General features: G+C 42.3%; 1 protein-coding gene across 1 annotated transcript in view; it reads left to right on the top strand.

Moving 5' to 3' along the window:
• The first annotated feature begins 632 nt into the window (after nt 1–632).
• ARIH1 (ariadne RBR E3 ubiquitin protein ligase 1) overlaps nt 633–24,785 on the top strand; it is a 40,783-nt gene continuing 16,630 nt past the window's right edge. Inside the window, exons 1-8 of the mRNA XM_085300735.1 lie at nt 633–726; nt 9,719–9,863; nt 15,356–15,448; nt 15,810–15,865; nt 19,948–20,014; nt 21,486–21,592; nt 22,378–22,420; nt 24,034–24,105. Of these exons, the coding sequence (XP_085156861.1) occupies nt 719–726; nt 9,719–9,863; nt 15,356–15,448; nt 15,810–15,865; nt 19,948–20,014; nt 21,486–21,592; nt 22,378–22,420; nt 24,034–24,105 (591 nt within the window). The 5' untranslated portion in view covers nt 633–718. The remainder of the gene's footprint in view (nt 727–9,718; nt 9,864–15,355; nt 15,449–15,809; nt 15,866–19,947; nt 20,015–21,485; nt 21,593–22,377; nt 22,421–24,033; nt 24,106–24,785) is intronic.

A 24,785-nucleotide genomic window follows, 5' to 3' on the forward strand; every position in this document is an offset into this window, starting at 1 on the left:
TTTAATTGGAGATAATACTTGGGCAAAAGTGAAAACCAGTTTTTATTCCTAGTCACTGTTGCTGACCTTTCCAGGCTGTATTTTCAAGGCTTAAGGTGTGTTGGGAACACCTCGAGGTTTCAAAGGAAAGTGCCACCTAACAGCATCAGCTGCTTGTTTTCCGGGAGAAACTGCAATCTGAGTGTTTTAGGGGTGGGAGGTGGGACAACTGAGGAATATTTTTGGTTGGGCAAGTAGTGTGGCGCTTGTGGCAAAAATGGATAGGACGGATGCCAATTCACCCTTCCTGCATTTTTAGGAACGTCCTGGGTTTGTATTGTGTAAGCATGCTGGGCTTTTGAGAGGTTGACACTTGGACGTCATGAATTCATCCGTTGCGGCAGCAGTAACTACCTGGTCCTGAAGTCTTCAACCCTAGTTTCTTTTCTTATAGCTCTACTRTGTTATAGAATTGTTCTTAATCTTTTTTACTTGCCAAGTCATAAACTATTTTCTGTGGTGTATTAATTTATGTAATCTATGTAGACAATACATGTTGTCAGATGCACTGGCTTCCCCATGTGCTTATCCAAAATGCTGCCTAGGGTACTCATAGCACTGTACCAACTCTGTCAAACAGCTACTCACTTGTTCATTATTATTTTTTTTTTCCCTCTAGAATCCAGCAACTATCACTCGGATACTGCTTAGCCATTTCAACTGGGATAAAGAAAAGCTGATGGAGAGGTAAGCAGCCATCTTAGCATGCAGCCACACTTCAGACCTTCAAGAAATATTTATTACTGGATTAATGTGATAATGGATGAATGCACAGTATGTGGCAGGAGAGTCTCTTGTGCAAGCTCTAAGTGTGTGTTCATTTTTTTTTTCTTTTCTTTTCTCCTTGTCTCTTTAGCAGCCTTTGCTGGCTAAGAGTGACTTCTTGTCTTAGTATTAATAATGCCTATTAGACTTCAAAGAAGTTTTGGAAGCCGGTTGCCCCCTTGCAGGGGGTGCCTTTGGGTTTGAATACACGCAGCTAGGGTGTTTTTTCCCTAGGCTCTGGACAAAAGCAAGCACAAACAGATTCCTATTATCTTGCAACTGTTTCAGATTTAATGGTTATTATATCCCTGCCTGATGATCCAGGTAGGAGAAGACAGGCTGCTTAGTCTATAGAAGCTTGTGCCAGAGCAGCCTTTGTTAGGATTGCCAACTTGATAAATAGCAGCGGATGGGTGTTCTGTACTGTGGGCTGAGGCAGAGCCTTGCCTGGCCCATCTATCGCAGCAAGATGCTCTTTTACACAGGGTGTAGAGGAGCAGCAAATATTCAGTTTGCTAATGGATGACTTTGGAGTTCAGGTATTTCCTCAAGGGTAGGGGATTAATGACATCTTTGGCCACTCCTGTGTAATCTTTCCAGTTGCTGGTGGAGTTTGGGTATCTCTTATGCTTTGTTTGGGCTAGATTTTCTTCTGAGTTGACAGGATTTTTTTAAGCTTTCCAGCTTTTGTTTTCCTTAGACTAATGACCTCAATTAGTTAATATTGAAGGTGTATGAAGGCTTCTGTTGTGGATGAGTGTAGTTGCTCTGAAGTTATTAAACTTTGACTGCAGCTGTTAAGCATGCAGACTGAGTTCTTTCTACATGACTGCTGCCTGTTTGTTGAGTTTCTTGTGCTGGTTCTTTTGGTGAGTCTGAAGTTTACTCTTGTTCGCTGTCTCCATCTCACTTTGAGGTACTTTTACATAAATGTACTGGAACTTGACCCCTTTATTTAACAGACTTTTTGCCCTTTTGACTTAAAGCTTGCTTGTTAAGACTGGCATCAATTTAAAAAGTCCAGTTTTGGGTTGTATGTGTTTTTTTTTTTTTTCTTTTTTTTTTTTCTTTTTTTCTTTTTCCCTAAGGGGATATTAGTTACTTCTCTGTGAGGTATTATAGTTAAAGGGCTTTGCAGTTTCCAGCAAAAACATTTCACATGCACGTAAATATTTACAAAATCCACAGGTAAACCATTGTTCTCAGTACATACTCATTAAAACACTTATCTTAATTCTACAGAATTATCCCTGTGAGTAATGCTATACGTGACCCTGGCTACACAGCTATTGCACACCAGTTATATTTTTTGCTGCTAACGTTCTGTCGTACTAGAAAAACGTGAAAACAGTTTCTTCAATTGGCTGTTACTGCTCTCGGCCATCCCCTTGCCGCGTAGCCTACAAGAAGCCCTTTGCAGCCCTCCCCTGACGCTCAGCTGGGTTAAACGCAGGAGCGGGAGGTTGGGGAGGAGGCTGAGAGCTGACTCTGCAGAGCGTTCGAGAAGGCTTTGCGATTGCTGCGGAAATAGGTGAAGGCTGGGGTAGGAGGCAGGTAGTCGTCTCAGCAGCCAGGATGCAAAGCAGAGAGCTGAGGTGGTGATGGAGCTGGAAATGAAGCCATGAGCTAGCTACAAGATTGCATCTGCTCCCTGAAAGCTTGGAAAATTTAGAGAGGTTGTTTCCACTGAGAAGAAGGCGACCGGCCGATTAAGCCCAAATGTGGTCTGGGTCAGTCTTCCAAGAATAGAGGACACGTTTGAGTCTTGCTTAGCTTTATGTGCTTCCAGCAAGATTTAGTGCGACGTTGTGCTGGTGTAGGTGAGCTGATTGGAGAACGTTCGTGGTGAGGAAGAGGGATGTGCTCTGTTCAAAAGGCAAAAAAAAAAAAAAAACACAACTTGAAGCTTAGAAGTAGCAGTGTGTGCTCACCCAGTCTTCAGTGTCAGGCAAAAGCCTTGTGCCTGAAATGTCCAGCCTGTTGCCGCCAGCCGAGCGCAGCCGTTGCCTTCTGGCTTTGCAGCCTGGCTTGCAGCGAGCGCYGTGCGGGCAGCGTCTGGTCGTGGGGCAGTGCTTGTTGGCAAGCTGGCAATAACTGCTGCTAGCCCAGGGCTCTCAGCGGCAAGTAAAAGCGTTTGTGTTCAGTGCTRTTTCACACCAATTTAATCCATGGTCTCCAACAGTGTTGGAGACTTCTTTTTTTTTTTTTTTCCCTCCCCTCCTCTTGGGGGATATTATTTTAAACCTTTCCAACTGGTATATATTTAGCCTCTTTCACTCCTAATAATCATTAGGAAGGCTTCCCAGTGAATTACTGCTGTTGCCTGCAGTGTGGATTGGTTTTATGCTTGCTAAGAGATAATATTTGGGTGCAGTACTTGGTGCTTGATTCTGTACCAAGTCGGAGTTTGAACTGTGTTGCTTAATGGTATTTCTTTATGGRCCTTGCCAGTGTCTGTTTTACCTTAGCTCAGCGTGAATCAGCAAGACCTAACAGGCAGCCTTATCAAACCTTGCCTGTAGGAAAGCAGATAAATTAAGTGTCTTCGCTTTTGATACGTGTTGAGTGTTGCTAGGTCTGAGTTTGTGAGATGAAAGCTTCCGTCTTTTGAAACATTAAAACCTCTTAGTTGCTGTTYTGTGTTGTTATGCACGTTTTTAATGAGCATCTTATTTTTGCCTGTGACAGCTTTGTCATGGACTAATTGCATGGCATTATTAAGAGGCCAAATGTGTTACAGACGTTTATTCCACTTGAAACAATATTCACAACTGAAAAAATGCCCTATCCACTGGGGAAGCACTAGTTATTTGAAAGCAAAGCTGTGTTGAAGTGGATTTGTTGGAAGGATGGAAGCACGTACTGGGGGAAATGCTGGAGTTCAGCTTCTGATGCCTGATACTCTGCACGAGCCTTGGAGAATAAAGCGTTAGACGAAGACAAACATAATGCTGAAGATGTTGGCGATATCCCTGCCATCGGAGGGGAGCGGGTGTTGAAATTCCCCCAAAGTTGAGCATGTCACAAGCTTGGCTAACAGAGGCAGGATACTAGTGGGTGCGGATTGAGCGTGTACCTTCAGAAGCAAGTGAAAGAGAAATGCTTTGGGTCGTTACTTTGCTACCCTGAGTAACTTCCAGTTTTACCATGGCCGAGAGCATCCGCCCCTCCCGAGGGGAACCTTTACATGCTGAAGAGACTGAAACACAGCTCTCCTGCTTGACGTGGAAGGAGGCTTCCTCTGACTGTTGTTGTAACAAAAAGTAGTCCAGCATGTAAGCGAAAGCCCTATTTAATCACCTAAGGGACGGAAGGAGATATTGAAGTAGATGGAGACCCAGCCTCCTGTAGGCACTAGTCTGCACGCTTGCGTGTCCACATCCCCTCTGCAGAGAAGTCTGGAAGTGCCTCTCGGGTGCCGCTGCTGGTCTAGATTGCCTCTTTCCTCTTACCCTTGCTGTTGGTGTTCTGGCTCCTCTCTGTAGGTACCTGTCTCCTTTCGTTTGGACATGTAAGAGCCTAATGCTTTTCAGCGAGGGCAGAGAAAGCGCCAAATTATTGCTTACGGCTGGTTTTTTGGTATGAAGATACAATCTCTTACTTTGAGTGTAGTGATTTGCTAACATTCAGAAATGCCTTTTCCCTAAAGGAAATTTCCTGGAGTGTGTGCTAGAAGCTTTTTTATTTTCAAGGAGGAGAGTTCTTAATCTGTGGTACTCCCTTGGATGGGATTTGATTATGGCTGGAAAACTGTTATTAGACAGTTACCAACAGTAGTGTCCGTGGAGACCAACTTTATCTTGAGGAAATAAAGAAGATGCCAGCTCAATCCCTCAGCCAACAAGACCTGATGCTGTTATGGACTTGTTTTTGGTAATCAGTAAAGAAATTATGTAAGAATTTGAAAATAATTTTTATTGGTGTGACTTGAGTTTTCAGTAGCAGAAAAAAACACCATGGTCTGTAATAAAAAGTGAACTTTGATAAATGAATGGAACTGGTTACCAAAGTCAGCCATACTGAACAAAGACTCTAACGYTGAATAGAGCATAACCTGTCTTGAATATCAGAAGTCCTAAAATTATTGAGTGTCTGCATCGTAAGGGGAGAAGAAGGAACGTAAGGGATTTAATGCCGAGCCTGTCTGAATGAGAAATAATCTCAGAAAGGTGCTCTGCTCCTCCTCAAGATGTGAAGGAGGAACCTCACCACTAAGAACCCGATAAGAGAGCCTTAGGAATCGTGTGACAATAGTCAAAAGTCAAGCTCAGTTACTTTGTAAAGTTTCCACAGCCAAATGAGTAAGAATTTGGGGAGGAGGAGTAGTCTACAGTAAAGATAAGCTCGAGGCAGAGGCTACGCGATCAATTAAAATAAAATGAATCTACTGGTTTCATTAATAAATGATTTTTGGCTTATGGCCCATGCAAAAGGTGTAGCATGGAAAGGAGATTACTGCATCCAAAGTGGAAGCAAAACTGCAGGGCATTCCAGGCAGGAAGAGGAGGATGGAGTGGAATAACCCCAGAGTTTTGAAGGAAGTGAGTTGGGAATTAAAGGTTTTCTCCCAAGTTTCACAGCAGAGGCGATAGCATGCAACTGTATGATATCAAATATGAGGCATATATAAAAAGGGAGGCATGGCTGGGAAGTCAGTGGCCAAATATAGGTGTGTAGGAAAAGATTGTTGAAGACCAAGATGAATGAAAATGAAAGCTGATCTGATTTAGAAATGATTTTCTGAAGAGAGACTGTGTCCAAGTAAATCTGACTGTTTTCTCTGGTACCCTCCAATTCTCTCGCAGGCAAGGGATATGTGATAAATCACATCTGGAATTCAACAGAGCATTTGCTTTGGTGCTGTGTAAGTAGTGATTAGAGAAGATGGATRCAAGTGTTACTGTGGTGTGTGTGTACGTATGGTGTTACTTTGAAATGGGAACTAGCAGACTAGATGTTAGTGAAGTCCCTTGTATAATTTTGAGATGAACAGTAAAGYATTAGTGAGTGACTTGGCACCGATCTGTTGAGTTATTCAGTTCAGAGGAGGATCCAGATGTCATAGAGGAAAACACTGGATAGCCTGGAGGACTCCAGCGATAGTAACAGTGAAAAGTGTCAAGTCTCGTCAACACAGAGATGGAGAATATGAGATTTCTGGTAGAGACTAAAATGGAACTGCTAACATGGAGGAGCTCTGGAGAAGGGTAACACCATTTAGGATGCCTTAGGTGAGATATTTCCAGGAGAAACTGAGAAGTATTGGTGAAATTGTACAAGGTCATGATGAAATCTTACCAGATGTGTGGTGTTCTGGCTTCCTTAGGTGCAAGAGGGAGGAATGGATGTGTAACCAATAGTTGAGAAGGTTTGCTAGGACAATGAAGGATGTGGAGAGATGTGGTAAAGAGAGAGGAGCTGACCTGCTTTGTCATGCCAAAGTTAAGAAGGAGGGCTACCATTGCTTGCTGTGAACCCCTTAAAGGGAAGAACACGGGAAGGGCAGAGGGAGATCTTCCARTGGTCTCTGTCAGCATTTGAACAAGTGGGTACTAAAGATGTGGTAAAGGAAGCTGTGATTCCTTACCATCGAAGCARCTGGAACAGCGTGAGTTGGGAGCTCAGTGTGTTTATCTAAGGAATGGTGGGGTAGTTCTGTGAAAGACTGGTGTTGGACTTGATTCCAGAGTGTCCCTGTCAATTGTTTGCTTCCAGGAAGGTCCAGGTATCTTTTTTGTTTTCTTACTACACAATTCTGGCATGTTTTTTTGAGTCAGACACACATGCATGCAAATAACTGTGGAAATTATTTTCTCAATGCAGTCAGGCATGCTGAAGAAAATAAATATATTCAAAGAAAATGGCTTGCGGGCCCAAGCTGGGAAAAGAGGAATACCCACTATACTGTTTCCCTCAAACATTGGTACTATTTACAAATGGTAATAAACACTCTAAAATTAGGGATGAGCAGTTCTGAGTTAGTTTTCCCCCCTTTCCTTTTTTTTTTTTTTTTTTTTTTTTTTTTTGACCTTTTTTTTTTGGTTTTTTCTTTTTCTGTATGGTGCTGAATGGGGTCAGTCTGTCTCAGCTGCCTCATTTGTTTCTGCTATGGAAGTACATGCAAGACCAAGTGCTTCTAATTGACATGGAAACAATTCAGTATGGACCATAGTTGTTGTCCCAAAGTGTAAGCATCTGCATACTTAGCAATATTGGTGCTTTGGAAACTTAAATTGGTCAAGGACTTCAGCCTGTGCATCTGACTCTGAGTTGGCTTTATCACCAGCCTTTAGCCCAGTTAAATACCCTATATCACATTAAACTCTTATTTTCTATTTCTTTTTGGGAAAATCCTGAGTATTTGGGAAGGAAATGGATGTTCTGAATTAGTTACCCATTGGTATTTGGAAGGGATAGGTAGTTCCAGGTGAAAAAAAAAAGTGGTAGAGTCAAGTTCCTGATGCGATTTGTACACTTTAAAAACAGCTCACCATTAAAAATAACTCTGATATTTCCTTGAGCATATAGTTGACTGCAAGTGTTAGTATTAAAGTTGCGTGATAGGGTTTGTCTTCAAAAACCTTTATTTTCTTTGCAAATGTTACACCCAACTATTTGTTTACTATTTTTGCACAGAGGATATATGACGCTGACCATGCTGCATGCAAGAACAATTTGACCGCTAGAAACCTTGTGTGGAGTTAAATATTTATCTATGACTCTTTAATAGACAAATACTGTGTAAACTGGGAGTGTACCAAATTACTTGCTAAAATTTTCTAGATAGAAGTAATCCTGAAAGCAAATAAAATACCTTGGTTATGTTAAATCCCTGAGCTAACATAGAAAAGCAGTGGCRAAACCCTAGGGCATACCATAATTCCAGAATTTACTACCAGCTTCAAAATTCAGTGACCTGAAAATTAGGATTTAACGCATACAAAATATTTTCAGGAGTTGGTGAACTGCATTAAGAAACTTCTGAAACAGTAATGAACCATTTTCTAGGGGCTCTTCAGCTCACAACAATAACATTTTTGAAGCAGTTTTGATTAGGTGATGGCTCACTGGCATGGCATAAATCCCCAAATACTGTGTTTACTTGCTATGGGGCTGGAGCCGTAGTAGAATTGGTAGTAGCTCATAAGAGATGGAAAATAGGGACCTTTTCTTAAACCTTCAGAAGTAACTTTTTTGCCCTTCTAAGGAAGAACGAACCCTTTTTTGAYGGTAAGTTAGATCTCGCAGTGCTGTAAGAGAGCTGCTAGGGATTTGGGCCTCCCCTGGAACGATGCAGGTGTGACTCGCAGGAGGCGGTTCGGTTAGATGTTGCATGTCYGACCTGGTCCCAGGTTTTTGAGAGAGACCTGGTAACTTCTTCCTCCAGCAGAAAGACTTGATTGTCTTGTGTCTGTTGGTGGATAGCAGGGATTTTTTTTGTCTAGTTTGTGATGCATTTAAGTATATGTCTTCTAAAGGTATCTTCTTAATCTCACAGCTCTGCTTGSCTCTTAGCTATAGGAACAGTTGTCTGTTGGGACTTGATTTGCTGGTCTTACATTTAAGTGACTGCACTGTGGTCAGATGGGATTTTTTTCCCAGGCAGATGCCACCTTACTTGAATTCAAATTGCTGTTGATGGTGGTGGAGGAGAGGAGGAGGAAAAGGCTTAGTTTCCTGACACTGAACAGGGGATGCCCATGCGAACAGGGTTAACTGGTTAACTGTCAGATTTRATTAGTTTTTTGCAGCTGCTGGAGGCTAAAGAAAGATGTGGTGTCTGGGCACTGGGAAGAGRCTGTCCTGCCTGGTCCCAGGTCTTTCAAATCTGGCCACCCTAACCTGACTGAAAAGCCTTCTGTAGCAGTGTAAACCCAAACAATCTTCCCCCCGACCCTCAAAGGGGTGGGAAATAGAAATAGAGCGGTCTTTCCTTTCCCCTCTACGCAATTTTGCATCTGTTCTTCCTCTCAGATATCTAATCCTTGGAAAAAATTTGAACTTGGAATTGTTTTTCCCTAGGTTGTCAGAACATTGTGTAATAGACTGGAGACAAAAAGATGCTTGAAAGGCTAGGATTTTGGTCCATGGGGCAGACCGTATTCACTCTGCTGTAGGCTTAAAATGGAGACTGGCATAAGTGGAGTTTAGATACCTGATACAACAGCAGTTTTTCCAAACTCTGGAGATGTCTGATCATAAATGCAGTCCTACATTTGCTGTAATGGGACACCAGTGCATCCTGCTCCAGGGAGCAGAGAAAGAAGTACTAAAAGTGAAGCCCGATTGCAGAAAACTGGGCTCCAGTCAACTCTCTGAGGCAYACCTAATGTAAACTGAGTACACCGAGGAAAACACAAAACTCGGTGACRAGGGATATGCTGATTCACAAACCGTACTAGGAATGCTGCTGTCTGCCTACTCTTTAATATTGTAGCGATWAGATATTTATGAAAAATGGAAGGCTTAAGCTGAAATGAAAATTTAATCTGGCAGCATCAAACCTGCACTTTAAGAAAGTATCTAGATTCCTAGACTGTGAAATAAGATATTTTTATTCTAACTTCCTGTTTTAGGTAGCATTGGATCTTTAATGCAAAACTCTGGAGAATCATGAATTAATCAAGTTACTGTCCTTTTCCATTTGAACTAACTTGATTGAAAAGCAATTGAAGAATTGAAGGTATCTGAACTTTCAGGAGCACCCAATTCAGGCCCAAATCTCTGAAAAGACACAGTTGTCTAATATCCCCGTCTGTGGTCAGGACCACAGCGTGATATGTTAGTGAAGAGTACTTTAAAAGTAGTGGGTATGTGAGTTTTCTGGAGCGTACATTTAACTCCTGAACAGAGTTTGAAAAATTACTTGCAGAGAATGTAGTTAAATTCCTGTTCTCTTACGTGTGTTTTGCAGGTACTTCGATGGCAACTTGGAGAAGCTCTTTGCAGAGTGTCATGTAATTAATCCAAGTAAAAAGTCTCGAACGCGCCAGATGAACACAAGGTCATCAGCCCAGGATATGCCTTGTCAGATCTGCTACCTAAACTACCCAAACTCGGTGAGTACCTGGCAGCCAAGGCAATTTTTATGTGATAAGCACCTTGCACTTTACTATCTGAAGCTTAACTGGATGCTTAYGGACACCTCCATGAGGACTGCTCCTGCAGTATTATGAAAAGCCTTTGAAAAGAAACGGAGGTATCATTTTTGATTGAATCTTCTAATCTGTAGGATGCACATTAAAAAAAAGGGGGGGGGGGGAAGAGGGTAAAGATTTTTTTTTTTTTTACCATAGCAACCTTGTGCCTTGTGTGCTGCAGCTGATTCAAATAATACAGCGAAGACTGCAGAACTATGTAGTGCTTTGTGCGTTCTCTTTGATCCTTACTTTGACAAAGCAAGTTTGGCAAAGCTTAAAATACCACTACCACCACCCCAAAAAAACCCCGAACCTCAAACAGTGTTAGAGTACCCAGAGATGGGGTTGTATTTCAAAGGAGATGATTATCCTTTCTGCAAAGACCTTYGAGGATGCTGGGCAGCAGTCTGGTGAAGTTATTGAAGGGGAAAAAAAGGAGACCAGTAGATCATGTGACTTTTATGAATGTCAGATACCTGTTGAGACATGCAAATAAATGCTACATGCAAGAAAAAATAAGTGTGGAAAATATGACAGGCTGAGCAGTTTACTCAAATAGAACAAAAAGATAGGAAGCTGCTTATAAATGAAGTAAATAATGATCCAAAACAGTCAAGCTATAAAGTCTAGGATAAAAGAAAGTGGAACTGGGGTAAAATAAAGTTGAGCTGTTCTGAGCACAGAACCAATGGATATGTCTGTCCAGTTCCTAATTATAGAAGATTAGAGTAGAAGGGCTTGCTGGGACTCTAGCTCAGTCTTCTGATTTGTGGCAAGACTGGTGGTAGTGCTTCTCTTCTGTGGGTACTCACAAAGCACGAACTTTCAGGTGCACTAATTGGAGATCCAGGCTGCTTCTGTGTTCTGTACAGGCAAACAACTTGCTGTGAATTTTCTGGGGCAGGACACTCTGATAGGAGATCCTGGAAGAAACTCAGATTAGTAGAAAAGCTCAAACGAGAGTCCATCTGTGACTTTGCCAAAGGTCAGGGTGCTGACACACATCGGGAATTGTTTCTGTTTATCAGAACTTATCCTTGTGCGTGGAACCATTCTGACAGTCCAAAGCACTGTGACGTCTGCCTGGCCTTCTTTAAAGAGAAAAGTGGCCCTTATGCAAGACTTCCACTCGTGCTCTGGGTGTGTTGGAGCTTGCTTTTCGGCAATAATGTAAACCATTACGAGCTCTGGTTTTTATGAGCAGCCTTGAATAAAGTACTCTTGCTGCTGTAGCTTGACTGTGAGGCTTTTCCTTGCTTTGGAACAGGCACAGCAGAGCAAAGCCCAGTTTCAGGCAGCTGAGATTCTCAGCATTAAGGTCACTGTTGCTCTTGAGCCAGCAACCACAGTGCTTCGTGCATCTCCTTTTAAGCCTTGAATGCTCCGATTTCCTTTTTAGAGAATATCTGCAAAGCAGAATTGTTGCTTGCCTTMTGTATAGAGGTACTTAATTTTTTTTTGAGAGAGACTTGTCTGTCCCTCTACCTTATACTAAAATGTTACTGTTTAGTCATCACAGATTTTTCCGTGTCAGATAGTAAGGAAGTGAAGTAATTCTGAATTTAGGCTTTGCAACATTTTAAGTGAAAATAGTTTATTTACTACCACTACAGGGATAATGATGAGTTACATACAGAGAGCCTAAAAGGTATTGCACACAGCAGATTTCTGATTAATCTTGGTTTCTCGGGAGCTCAGGTTGGAGGGGGAGGGTGCGCTGAACAGATGTTTGAAAACCAGCCTTTGTTACTTCTAGATTTTCATAAGCTCCTATTGATGCTAAAGGCTCCTTCAAGTGGGGCTGCTGTGCTGGGAACAAAAGGCCTACCACTCGTGACTGACAGGCTTTCCTTTGGGCCGCAGGGTACATATGTTGCCTGGGAAGCAGTTTTGTGGCTGCTRGAGGGAACTCCACAAAGTGTATTAATGTTTCTTCACAGTTTTGTGGTTGGAAAGGCACCTTAGAAGTAGTGGTGACCTGATTATTAGGAGAGCACTTTCTCAGGTGGGGCAGCGAGATGTTGCAGGTGAATAGGTTGAGTCAAGTGGCAGCTGAGGGGAACTCTCTTTTCAGTTGTCCCRTGTGACAGGACAAGAGGCAATGGGCAGAAATTGAAGCACAGGAAGTTCTGCCTGACCGTGAGGGGGAATTTCTTCGCTGGGAGAGTGACGGAGCACTGGAGCAGGTTGCCCAGAGAGGTTGTGRAGTCTCCTTCTCTGGAGATCTTCAAGGCCTGCCTGGACACAACCCTGTCTAAGATGCTCTAGGTGACYCTGCTGAGCAGGGAGGCTGGACTAGATGATCTCCAGAGGTCTCTTCCAACCTTACTGATTCTGTGATTCTAGGATTCTTTGCTATATGCGGAAGCTGGAGCATATAGAAAGGCTAATGTTTCTGATTTCTTCTGTAAAAGGCTGTAGTTGCTCTGTGTCTAAGGTGACCATAAGCCATCTGGTTTGAAATCTGTATTGAAGCTGCTTTGGTCAATGTGAATTAGGAATTCTGGGAAGAGTTATTTAAATACCTAACCTAGAATCTCAGCTTTTAAATATTTCTGCTTTGCTTAGGTTTTACTACTTTCTCAGATGGTTTAGAAAGCTGTAYTTTTCCTGAGAGCTCCTTTCAGCCTTTAGAAAGCTGGGAACTAGGAAATACTCTGTTAAGAGATTTTACGTTGTAAAGGTACTACAGGAGCGTTAAGACTTTTGGATATGCACCTTCTCGTGGTGTCATTGCAGGGTGGCAGTCAGTCTGCCTTTTAAGACATGGCTAAGGGCAGATGCTGCGTCTTTATGGTGACCTCTTTAGTCAGCTCAGAACTGTGGTTCCTCACTAGTCTGTGAGGAGGATGACTATGAAGTTTTGGGAAGCACCTGCAAAATGTAGCATGTGATGCCTTTATGGCAGGCTGTATCCTAATGGTTTGAAAGCTTAAGCAAAATATTTTGCACTCTCATGGTCTCCATGAACCAGCGTCAGGTCTCAGTAGTTACCAGTAAAAGTTTCACTGGGAGTACAGTGAAGACAGGAACAGAGAGGGTTATAGCTTTGCCACCTCCTCTCTTGTATCTCGTCCTTCAGATCCCATTTGAGAGGAACACCGCCCGGGTGAGGGTGTCTGGGAAGCTGTTGTCCAAACTGTGTGTTCTGAGGCCGCTCAGRTGACCCCATCTGTTTAACTGGCACTACCATGGCTTGCTTACAGAAGTAAAGGAGGCCTAAGTGAAGCTGTTAGGGGAAGTGCACCTGGGAGGAGCTGATCCCTCCTCTGGTTGGGTTGGTGCCACTAGAAGAGTGGAGGCAGGTGTCAAATGGCAGCATGCTGCTGCTAGTGTTTGGCGTCGCTTTGACTTCTGCAAGAAAAGTAGGTGATGAGTACAGATAGGGTGAAAGTGGAGCTGTCCCCTGTGATAACGTGCTGTTTCAAAAGTGACCGTTATCCGTTGCACTTGGCACTTGTGTGTTGGTCTTTCTTGCTTGCTTCTTTGACATCTGCTGTCAGCTCAGCCAACAATAATTGGGAACTCCCTCAAAGTAAAGAAATGAGTTAAAATAAAAGGTACTCTGAACTCTCTGCAGCTTGGGAGGAAGTGTGGTGGCTGCCTTTTATGTGGGCATTTAGGAAATCCTTTCACTACCTGAGGTAGCTGAAATCAGGCTTCACTGAAGACAGGCAATTACTGTCCCTACCCCACCGCCGCCGCTGTGCGCTGCCTCCCTGTGAGTGCCTGCTGCAGGAGCACGTAGGTTCRCTAAGGGATGATCCCCTTGTCCGTGCTTACTTCCCATCGCATGTGGAGGAGCCCTAATTCTGGGAAACACTAGTGTCATCTTCAGACTGGATCAGGTGTTGCTGTTGAGATCCCCAGAGCTACGGATGTCGGGGGACTTTTCCACTGTAGCCCCGCTTCTCCAGCGGACAAGCGTGCCGCTCCTGGTGGCGGTAAGCACAGCTTGTTGCCGGGCCGCAGGAACGGCAGGCCGACTCGAGCCTGCTGGCTGTAGCATCGCGGGCCGGTTCCAGGGCTGGATTCAAACTTTGGGCTCGGCCTGTGGCAGGAGCGCTGGACAAGCGGGCATCGCAAAATGGCAAGGCCGTGGGAAGAGCGTGCTGACAAGTGCCTTCCCTGCGCAATCCGAGCGCTGCAGCCCTTGGAAAATGAGYGCAGCCTGACTGTCCGCTAGCGACAGGTGAACGAAAGCGAGTGATGCGATGGTTGCAATCTTGAATCTGTAACGGCGAGGAAGCAGTTTTAGCAGAACGTTTCTTTTTCCTTAAAATTAATTGTTGTTTTTTTAATTGTCAGCAWCCTGCTGCTGTTTCAGGCTGTTTTGCAGAAGATAAGCTGCTTGCTTTTATTTATGTARTTTCGTGCAAGATTGTGGCAGTTCAGAGTGAAGTTCTTTTTCTATCATACTGGCTAAGAGTAAAAGTTTGAAAAATTAAGCCATCAAACAGAAACCTACATAGTGGTRTGAGTAGACTGTTTCAAATACACTGGCTCTCAGTATAAAATAATTGAAATGACCTGAGGAAAAGTAATTTCATTTCAGTCTTTGCTCTTCAGTGTTTGCTTCTCCACCTCTTGTGTAACCATTCAGTCCCAGGTGGTATCTTGACATGCTTTGTCTAGATGATACTCACACAAATGAAGTTGTCCTTGCTGCTGTCTGCAACAGCTAATCATTATTGAATTTTTGGGGGTAATTTGCACCTGCCAATTAGGATGCTTAGCCTCTTCATCTGATGAGCATCTGGGTTTCAGAGGGAAGTTTACAAGGCAAGCTGGCAAACCTGTCACGTGCCTACTAAGGGTGTAAGCGTGCACAATTTTTTTTTCTGTTGTTCAGTGCTTGCCCAGCATGCAGACTACGCACYGATCAGCTGACCGTTTCCTGAGTGAGAGGTGGTAGCTACGTTAGTGCCTTTGTGTAGCTGGTTGGYGTACATTTTAGGATTTATAGGCAGCACCCATGTGTGGGAATGCAAGTAGAAGAACATGAGGAAACAAGACCGGGTGTCATCTTAATACTGTGACCTGTTTCATGATGTTGCTTTTTTTTTTTTATTTTATTTCTTTATTATTCACATGCAAGAGTGAAACAGGAGAGCTATGTTAAGTATGTATATACTCATAAAACAAAGATCAATTTGATTGGGCAGGCAGGATGGAAACGTTGGCCATGTTTTCCTCGCTGTCGGGTCTGGGGAGCAAAGTCTGACTTTCAAAGTACGCTTAAAGCTGTTACAGCAATGTTCCGTGGTGGTGATGCAAAATAAATAGTAGTGTCTCAAATCTGGCRTTAGAGGACAAGACGTGATAAATTGCACTGCACCAAGAAGGGCCAAATGATCTAGTGATCCCACTTGATAAAATTATCCAATATCTCTTATTCTTTGTTGTTGCAGTACTTTACTGGCCTAGAGTGTGGACACAAGTTCTGTATGCAGTGCTGGAGTGAATATTTAACTACCAAAATAATGGAGGAAGGCATGGGACAGGTAAAGTCTCAACTCGCCCGTGTTTTTGGGGGGAGAAATCTGTGTACTGGAGAGGAATAGGAGAGAGAAGAGAAAATTCTTCTCTGCTAAAATTAAAGCAAACAATGATTTTTGCAGAATAGAGTTCTTTGCAGCTGCTGAATGTGAAAGGAACTGCCTAGAATTTGTATATGCATCTTTGCTCTCGGCAGGAAGAATCATGCACGGTGGCACATCTGGGCCACCAGTGTGTGATGATACAGCCAATGTCCTATTTCTGCTATGGGTTTTAGTGAAGTCTCTGGCCTTGGAATTTCTTGTGATGCAAAGTGGGATTAACACTGGTCCTTTTATGACCTTTTTTTTTCTTTCCTCTTTTTAGACTATTTCGTGTCCTGCTCATGGCTGTGATATCTTAGTTGATGATAATACAGTTATGTAAGTATGATGCGTTGCTACCTCTTGGCTTTTCTCTGTTTTTCTATTTTGTTACTCCTGTGTTATTCCAGTGGTCTGGCTTGTAGGAAGCAGCATAGAGGCTTTAAGGCAGCAGAAGGATTGGTGCTGATTGTCTGTTTTGTTACTGGTATGTCTCTTAACTTCCTGTTTAGGTCTGGAGAAGCCATGCCATAGTACTTGCAGGAAAGGCTCCTTGGCTGATTTGGTCAGCATGACAATAGAATAAACACTAAGCACTCTTTAAAAAATCCTGTTTAATTGCTTTGTGCATTTTGTTTCATTAGGTTTACTTAGGAATTTAGGACTTCCTAGCTAGGTCAACCCACTGGTTCACCAAGTCCCAGAGCTATAGTTAGTGAGTCAGAGGAAGCAAGTCCTGTGTACTGTCTGTAGGACGTGTTTTCTGCCCTCTGATAGAGAACAGTTGACCCTCAAACGTCAGATTTGATGAAACTGGTATGTAAGCTTGTGTCACTTTAAGTTGCCCAGCTGTGGGTTGACTGCTCCTACATGATGGGGCAGTGAATTCCATAAGCTTCCCTTGCTTTTGTATTGGGTGATGCTATTGCATGAGTAATATCCTTCATAATCCTAAACCTTGATTAAGTCCATTTTAATTCTTCATACCAAAAAGCATCTAAATAGAAGCTCATTCTCTGTTACTTTACTCTTCCTTCCTGGAGTCTGACTCATTCATTGATATTACTTTGCTGGTTTTGTATCACTTGTTTCCAGAGTAGTGACTTCCCATATCGCTCTGCATTAGTGGCTGTACGTTAGTCATAAAGAAAGAGGAGGCTGAACAGAAGTGGAAGCAACTTAAGTGCCTTCATGCCCTGCTTGAGGGGTGGTTTGTAGAGCTCAGTGGATGGAAACTATTCTAAGAGACTCTTAATTTGGCATGGTATCTCAAGTGACTTGAAATTTTTGTTTACAGGAGTCTGAATGTAACTTGTGGTGTCACACAGGCTCAACATGGAATTTTTTGAGTACCAGGAGACCAACCAGAACCAATTGAGAGCTAGACTTTGCTTATCAGTTGTACGCTTTACACTGCAAATTTCTTCACAATCCATAAAGTTGTTCTTGATTACATCAGCTTCTGAATAAAGGTGTCCTTTTGCATCTCCTCAGATAATGCCCATGAAGTAGGTTAGTTGAAGGCTTTGAAATCAGTGAAGGCAGTGGTGGTAACAGCTGTGCTGGCGTTGGTGGGTGCTGCTTGATACGTAGCGGTACGTCTCACCGCCTCTGCGTTTCGCTTCGTGATTTTTAGAGCAGAGAGCTCTATGGTGAGCCAGTGCAGGCTTCACCTCTGATTAGGTGCTGTGAGCTTTCTCTGTACCTAGAGATGGTGAGGATAGCGGGGCCTTATGGTAGTAAGATGACATCTCGGGGGGAGAGAAGAGTATTTTCTTTTAAAACCCCAGTGCTTTACTTGAATGGCAAAGATGATCTGCAGCAATCTTACGAGTTGGCATGAATAGAAATGCAAGTAATCCACCTGGGAAGTCCTACTCTCCCGTAGGTCCTACTCTGCTTAACTTTTCCTTTTTAGCTCCTTTCCCTCTTACAAAATCTCCAGCTCTAGTTTTCCAAGCTATACAGCACACAAGTTTAATGTGTAGTTTAATCGAGTAGATTATCCAAGCTTGTAATTTGCTCCCTTTTTGATACTTGCCCTCAATAGGGCAGTATATCTCCAAGTTTCATTATTTCCATACAAGTCCAATTTTGGCAATTAAGATGGCTTTCCTGGATCTGTGAGTATTTAGCTAGTTTATTGTTGGTTTTCGTACTGTGCTTGATGCTGTTGAGCAGGAGGGTGGAAGAGAGGGTCTTTGAAGACCTTCAGACTGACTGAAGGTAATCTGTTTCCATCACTTGTTCACCCTTGCTAATGCTGATGGTAATTGCTTTAACCTATGCGCAAAGTTGTTGATTTCATTAATAAGCAAAGCAGGCTGCCTTTAGCACGGGTGTCCTAACAGCCGCCACTGTCAGGTGGCAGCAGGCTGGTGGTAGTCTGCAAGAATCAGCCCTCTTGGTGGGAATGGACAAATTTGGGGTTTGCTTAGGGGAAGGCAGACGAGCGCTGCCTTATTTTTAATGTGGATGTTTTAATGTGCTGTGCATTCATAATGTGCCTTTTGCTGAGGTCACTAATTTAAGCCTTTGAGGAGTTAGTGTTGTTAAAGCGGAASAAAAGTGTAAAATTTGCCGTCTGATAAAACACATCTTCCATCTTTGAACGAAGCTCTGAGATGCTTCTGAAAACATGTCATTGTGCAGTGCTTTTTCCAGAACTTAGTTGCCAGAAGAAACCAGGAGATAATGTTTTTTGTAAGCGGTTTGCTTTTCCACCCTGACTACTTTGAGGACAGTGCTCTGTGCCTTGGCTCGTAGAAGAACGAAGCCCCGAGGGTAGTCTGCAGGCCCTGGGAACGGAGCTGGTCTCTTGATTTGTCTGATTCCGTTCTGCTGATTGTCAGAAGCCAATAATACTCCTGGCAAAGTTCTTTAAGATCTTTGCCTAAGTGATGCTGGGGAAGTGTTGTTGAACCTAGTAGACTAGAGCAGGTGAGTATGGACCGTTCAGAGTTTGGTCAGCAAACAGTGAACAGTGTGCTAGGTGTGCCCTGGTTAGATAAGGCATTACACTTGATTTAAATTCTWGTTTCTGATGCATGCATAATACTGGAAATTCTATATGTGATGCTTATTATGCTAGAAGCTAGGCATGGAGTAAGAAAATGAGGTTTATAATCTGTATTACCAGAYTTTTTTTTTTTTTTGCTTTCTTTGGTAAGAGTTGCATTCTGCGATTGCAGACTTGCCATGGACACAGGCCATGATAAGATGATTTGACAGTCTATTCATTTTGTTTTGGCACTGGGACTTTGGTTGTCACGTGCTGTATTTATGTAATAACCAGCATGTTGTTTGTTGAAGCTCCCCAGACCGCTGAAGGCTAGGATTTCTGTAGCACTGCGGTCACACRCACTGTTCTTTAATGAACGTTGGCATAATAACATGCAAGAGTATATTTGATTCTGACTGCACCTTGAAATGGATGGTGTATTAACTTCAGTATTTATACGTGATATGGCCTGCATAAAGCTGTATTGCACAGTCTTATTTAAAAGTACCACAAAGTGCATACTAGTCTAGCTTTATATTGTGAGTTTTTATATTTTTATATATATATATGTGCACATAGATATATGTGTACATATACACGCACACTTTTGGTGCGCACGTGTAGATATATAACGTGTGTATATATATGCACAGAGTGTTTTGATCATAACAAAGATGTGTAGTGGTGTTCAGCAGTACATAATTAAATCATTTAGAATGCATCTAGCGTCAGCAGTCCGTAAATGCCGACTGGATCAGTGCGGGAGAAAACTGATCACCGTGCTTTTGAAGGCTTCCCATCTGTCTGGTTTTCTCTTGCTCTCTCACTTCTGAGCAAGTTTGTTACTGCATGGAATGACTTTAATTTTAAATTAGTCGGTGTTGTGTGCACCCTGTATGATGTTGAATTTAAATCGATTTTGGTTTTTATGCTCCCTCTAAGAAAAAATCAACATTAACTTCTAAGCTGATAAACTGTGGCATTCCATTGAAATCCAGATAACACTAGGTCTACCAGAGTTATTAACACCACAACAGTTGTTCTGAAGCTTTTAAGAGGTTTGCCAAATGTGCATATTTAAAGTGAATGAACTAATGAAACTGTTTCCTCTGTTTCTTGGACTCTTCAAGAAAGTGTTTAAAACAAACAAGAAAACCCCCAGAGCAACAGGTTCAGTTTTCTTGAACTGAATGATCTTTTTTTTTAATGCATCTGAAATTAGTATTGGAAGTTAAATGTAATATTTGTAGGTGTAACAAAAAAATATAATAAATGAGTACAGAACAGGTAAGTACAAGAAAGTACCTGCAAGCATAGAAGGAAAATATCAAAATGATTCATCTGTCTTAACTTCTTGACTATTTGTGGAAAAAGTGAATTTGCTACTACAATGACTTTTCCATATTCTTCCCTTCCACAGGCGTCTGATCACAGATTCAAAGGTTAAATTAAAGTACCAGCATTTAATAACCAATAGTTTTGTAGAGGTGAGTTTGCATTTGAAATTTTTAATAGCTTCAAGAGTTTTTCTTGCACACGCTCCAAACCAGGGAAGTGAGGATTGTGTGTTATTTTAGAGCAAATTATCTTTTGCATAGTCCATAATCTGTAGCTAAGAGTTAGAGGCTTTGCAGGGGATGTTTTATAGTCCATTGAGTTATTTGTGTAGCTATAGGGAAACAAAAAAATCTGCAGAACACCTGGAAACCTATTATGTTCTTGGAAGCAAAGGATATAGTGGGATTCTGTAGTGATATGGGAAACAGTTGTAGATGAGATTGCAGGAGGTGCTCAAGTTCTGAGAAGCACTTAACATTCATACAAGGACTGTAAGTATTATCAGGGATACTTCAGACTCAAACGGGGAAACATTATAAACAAGAATATGCCTTAAACATTTGCCTTTTGAAGCAAAATTGTAAAATTAGTTTTAGCAAAATACTAATAGCTTCAGAACTTCAAAATAAAAACTAACTGAGAAGGTGCTTTGGAAGGTTGTCCGCTGTCYCCATTTCCATATTGTACGCATTTAGATCCACTTTAGAGCCTAGTGTGTATGTCACTACTTGAATCAAACCTTCACAAAAAAACAGTTTGAGGTGAAACACTGGAAACACTTAATTGCTAGACTTTTGATGGCCTTTTGGTCTGCAAGCAGACCTGTGTGTGGTCACAGTAAAGATAGGATTCAGTTGCCTTCTAGATAGTTTTGGATCAATTCATCAAATGCAGTTTTAGGGCTCTGACTTGCATGCACTGAGGCAAACAGCTGTGGAGGCAAAAACCTGTCCTCCCTAAATATGAATAACCTCCTTTCTCGCTGGAAAAAGTGCAAGGAGTCATGGTAAAACAGGAGCGGGCAATGACATGATCTTCAAGGGGTATGAGAAAACTGCTTTTAAAAGCTAGTTACTGTGCATGATTGTAAGTGGTATTTCGAATGGCTTTGGCCACAGTGGAACAGAGATAGCTAGTTGCATACAACTTTAACAAATACTTTTTCAATGGAAAGCTTTGTAGCTTCCTCTTAAATGTGTTCTCTGGGCAAGCTACAAGGTCATCAGAAGTGTTCATACTCCTCCTCCTTATTCTTGGAGGAGACCATTTGACATTGAAGAGTTGACTATGCTATTCCTGCTTTCCTGAAGCAGTAAGAAAGTAAGTCCTATTGTAGAATTGGTAAGGTTGGAAGGGACCTTTGGAGATCATCTAGTCCAAGCCTCAAATGAGTGGCCCGTAACAGGGATTGAACCCACGACCTTGGCATTATTAGCACCATGCTCTAACCAAGAAAGTAAATGCTTGGAATAAGGAGACAGCGCTTTTGGTACAGTGGACTGGTAAGACAGGAAGAAGTTTAATCGAAGATCATAGTTAAAAGGATGAAAAAGAGTGAAGGATTAAACTCCTTGTGCAGCATCTTTTTGCCATTATGGTTTCTCTTGCTTTATTTCCTAGTGTAATCGACTGTTAAAGTGGTGTCCTGCCCCAGACTGCCACCATGTTGTTAAAGTCCAATATCCTGATGCTAAGCCCGTTCGCTGCAAATGTGGACGTCAGTTTTGGTAAGACCAATCAAATGAAAGAATTTGGTGTTGCTTTTCACTTAACTCTTTGAATGCATATTAGTATGCATTTTTTATAAGTTTATATGGGGATATTGCATTAGATGGTGAGGAAGCATGAGGGTGGAGTGGCCTTTATAAGAAGGTAATAGATCTTTTGGGTCCTTCAGCTGCACACATACTTCTCTGTCTCCCTGAATGTGCAAAACAAGCCCTTCGCATGCATTATTGCCCCCAGTGAGAACAATTATAAATGGGGAGAAAACTCCTGGGATTACTTTTGTCAGCTGATAAATTCTCTTAAAGAAATGTTTGAACTCATTTTCAGCCAACAAAACCTGTGCAAGGCACTGTCTTAGTTGTTGCATTTTCTTGAGTGTTTTGTCAGTGATATGTGAAATAATATCTAGGCTTAGAAAATGTATTCATAAATACTGGTGTTTCACTTGAAAATGGTGAACCRGAATTAGGAGCAGCTGGTTGGGAAGGCCATCACTGCGTAGCTGTTGCCTTCTCTGTGTCTCAGGGCCTCATYTGACATAGAGGCAGGCCTGGCCTTTGACTGAGAGCCTGTAACTGAACTGATGGTTTCAGATTAAGTGAGGTTCTTGACACACTTCTTGAATTCTTGAAAGCACTGTAGAGAGTCAAAGTGACTTTAGATGTATAGTTAGGACTGGCTGTACTCTAGTAGAAAAAAATAGATGAAAACTTCCATTGTATTAACTTAGTTAAAGTACAGTTGTCTACCTTAGTCACTAAGTTCTCCGTTCTTTCACTTACAGCTTTAATTGCGGTGAAAATTGGCATGATCCTGTTAAATGCAAGGTGAGCATGTCTAAGTTCTTATCTAAATATATTACTTTCAAAAGTATAAAGTCAAGCTATATGCAAGATACCTAGCAATGCATCACAAGCTTTCTGCTCACATCAAGAGCGATAACGGTTCACCTATTTAGATCATAGCATGAGGAGAAGCAGCTAAATTGTACTGGATGCCTTCAGTGGTTGACCCCGAAGTCTGCCTTCATAAGGACCCAGCAACTCGGGTGTGTCGGGAAATGTTTGGAGGTGGAGGCTGTTACAGCTGTGAGCTGAAGAAGCAGAAGAATCGGTGGCTTCAGAAATGAGTGCTTCACTTGAAAGAGTGTTACTGTGTTTCTGTAGGAGTTCAGTGCTTCAGCAGGCTTGTGATTTGTAGTGCTAAAGTAATGAATCTGGACTTGGTTCTGGGAGCTGCTGCCTTGCAGCGATTTCTGGAGTTGAGCTGGGCCATTTTTTTCATGGAAGTATCGGAAGCTGTGGCCCAACCTGGGATTCTCTGCTCTAGACCCTGCACAGAGCTTAGGCAGACGTGTTTCATGCCTTGAGGACAGAGCAGTCTGCATTCCTAGTGATGAACACACAAAAAGAGACCTCCCTGGAGAGGGGGAAGGGAAACCTCAGCAAGGGTTTTGCRTGGTTTTGTTAGTGTTTCCATAACAGATGTGGTTAGTTTATTATCGAACAGGTGCAAGCAATCTTTTGCTTTTGCAGCTTGCATCCATTTGATGTTGCCATGTTTCCTCTAGAAAAAACTGTAAGGTGGAGAGTGTGGGCCTGAGTGGGCATTTTCAAATAGCTTGAGAGCATCTCAAATGGCCAGAGTCTGAGAATGTACAATATAAATGGATTTAGTCTTGCGAAGATTTAGATTAATGGAAATTTTTCTTGCTGGTGCATTTCCCCCTCCCCCCCCCCAGCCYCCCTTTCCTGTGCCGTGCTTAGGACTTTGGAGAAGTCTTATGACATAGTTTAGTCAATTCTTTCTGTTTAGCATTTCCTTAGAGTAGTTTTTGTTTGTTTTTGCTTTTCCTCTTTTCTTCACGTTTTGGATTAACGGTTTCACCTTTTAAAAAGTGATAGCTTAATTCTTCGGATGTGGAAATAGTCTTCATGCAACTTACGTGCAAAATTTGAGACATTACAAACCTAAGGAAAAGTTTATGATATGGCTTGATGTAAAAGCTAGCCAGCACAGAGAGTCCGAGTGCAATTTTGGCCAATTTTTGCTTTTACTGCTGAAGTGTTTGTGCTGAGTGGTCCTGCTAACTAGATCAGGATGGTGCTACAGGAAATATCTGTAACTAAATTAAGTTGGTCTCTTCCCCAACCCACTCTCCCCTATGCCAAATAATTCCTAAAAGATAGGATTTAGGAATGGTGGTAACTGCGAAGAATTCTGATCCTATATACTCTTCTGGCATGTGTCTGTAGACACAGATTTTTATTTATCATAGGAAGCTTTGTGAATTAGAGATCATCCCATCTCACTGTGGCAGCATTCAGCTTGCATATGGTTGTGGGTTCCTTAACGTTASCTTAATGTAAGCAACTGTTTTGGAAACCCGTGAAGTTCCTCTATTTAAAAGCAACTCTTCATTTTTTTTCTCCCCCAACAGTGGTTAAAGAAATGGATTAAGAAGTGTGATGATGACAGTGAAACTTCTAATTGGATTGCAGCAAACACAAAGGTGAGGGTTTTTCTCATATTTTATATAGACAACAGATGAAAAGAAGAATGGCAGCCTAATTCCTTGGCACTAGGATTACTTTTTTTTCTTTTGCATGTCATTAGTTAACAGCAAGTATAAAAAAAATCTACAGTAGACTGAAATACTCTTGTTTAAAGTGGAAACAGCCACTACTGCCTAGAATCAGATGGGGTTCTTCAGGTGAAGTGGAGTTTGTTCTGATAAGAAAGAGTTAATTGGAGACCCAGTGGAAGCTCAAGTTTTGAGTCTTGGGGCCTCCTGCCTGGTGCTGATGGCTTTCCTAAGCAAATCTGTGCTTGACTCTAAGTGTGTGAAACATGTTAACAGCCCCCGTGGCTCGATTTGGCTGTGATAATTTACATCTGCCGTTAAATCCCCTGGGCTCGCCTTTTTAGGAGGCGTTCATTTCCGCTGGGCAGGATTCCAGATCGAGCCTGGCAGAACAGCTGTTAAGATTTTATTATGCAAATGTCTTGGTTCCAGCTAGCCCAACTTTGCATGAAACTTCAGCAAACTTCTGTGTTTGCTCAACTGGGGAAGAATAAAAACAAAGGTTGGCACAGTGGCAAGAAAACAAAGCAAGCAGATGCCATGGGAAGGCTGAGGGCGAGGAGCRGACCTGGGCCTCCCGACTGCCCTGCCAAGAGGGTGGAAGAAGG

The sequence above is a fragment of the Rhea americana genome, unplaced genomic scaffold, assembly GCF_003343005.1.
Source record: "Rhea americana isolate MKP2758 unplaced genomic scaffold, rheAme1 scaffold_168, whole genome shotgun sequence".
In the NCBI taxonomy this organism is placed as follows: domain Eukaryota; kingdom Metazoa; phylum Chordata; class Aves; order Rheiformes; family Rheidae; genus Rhea; species Rhea americana.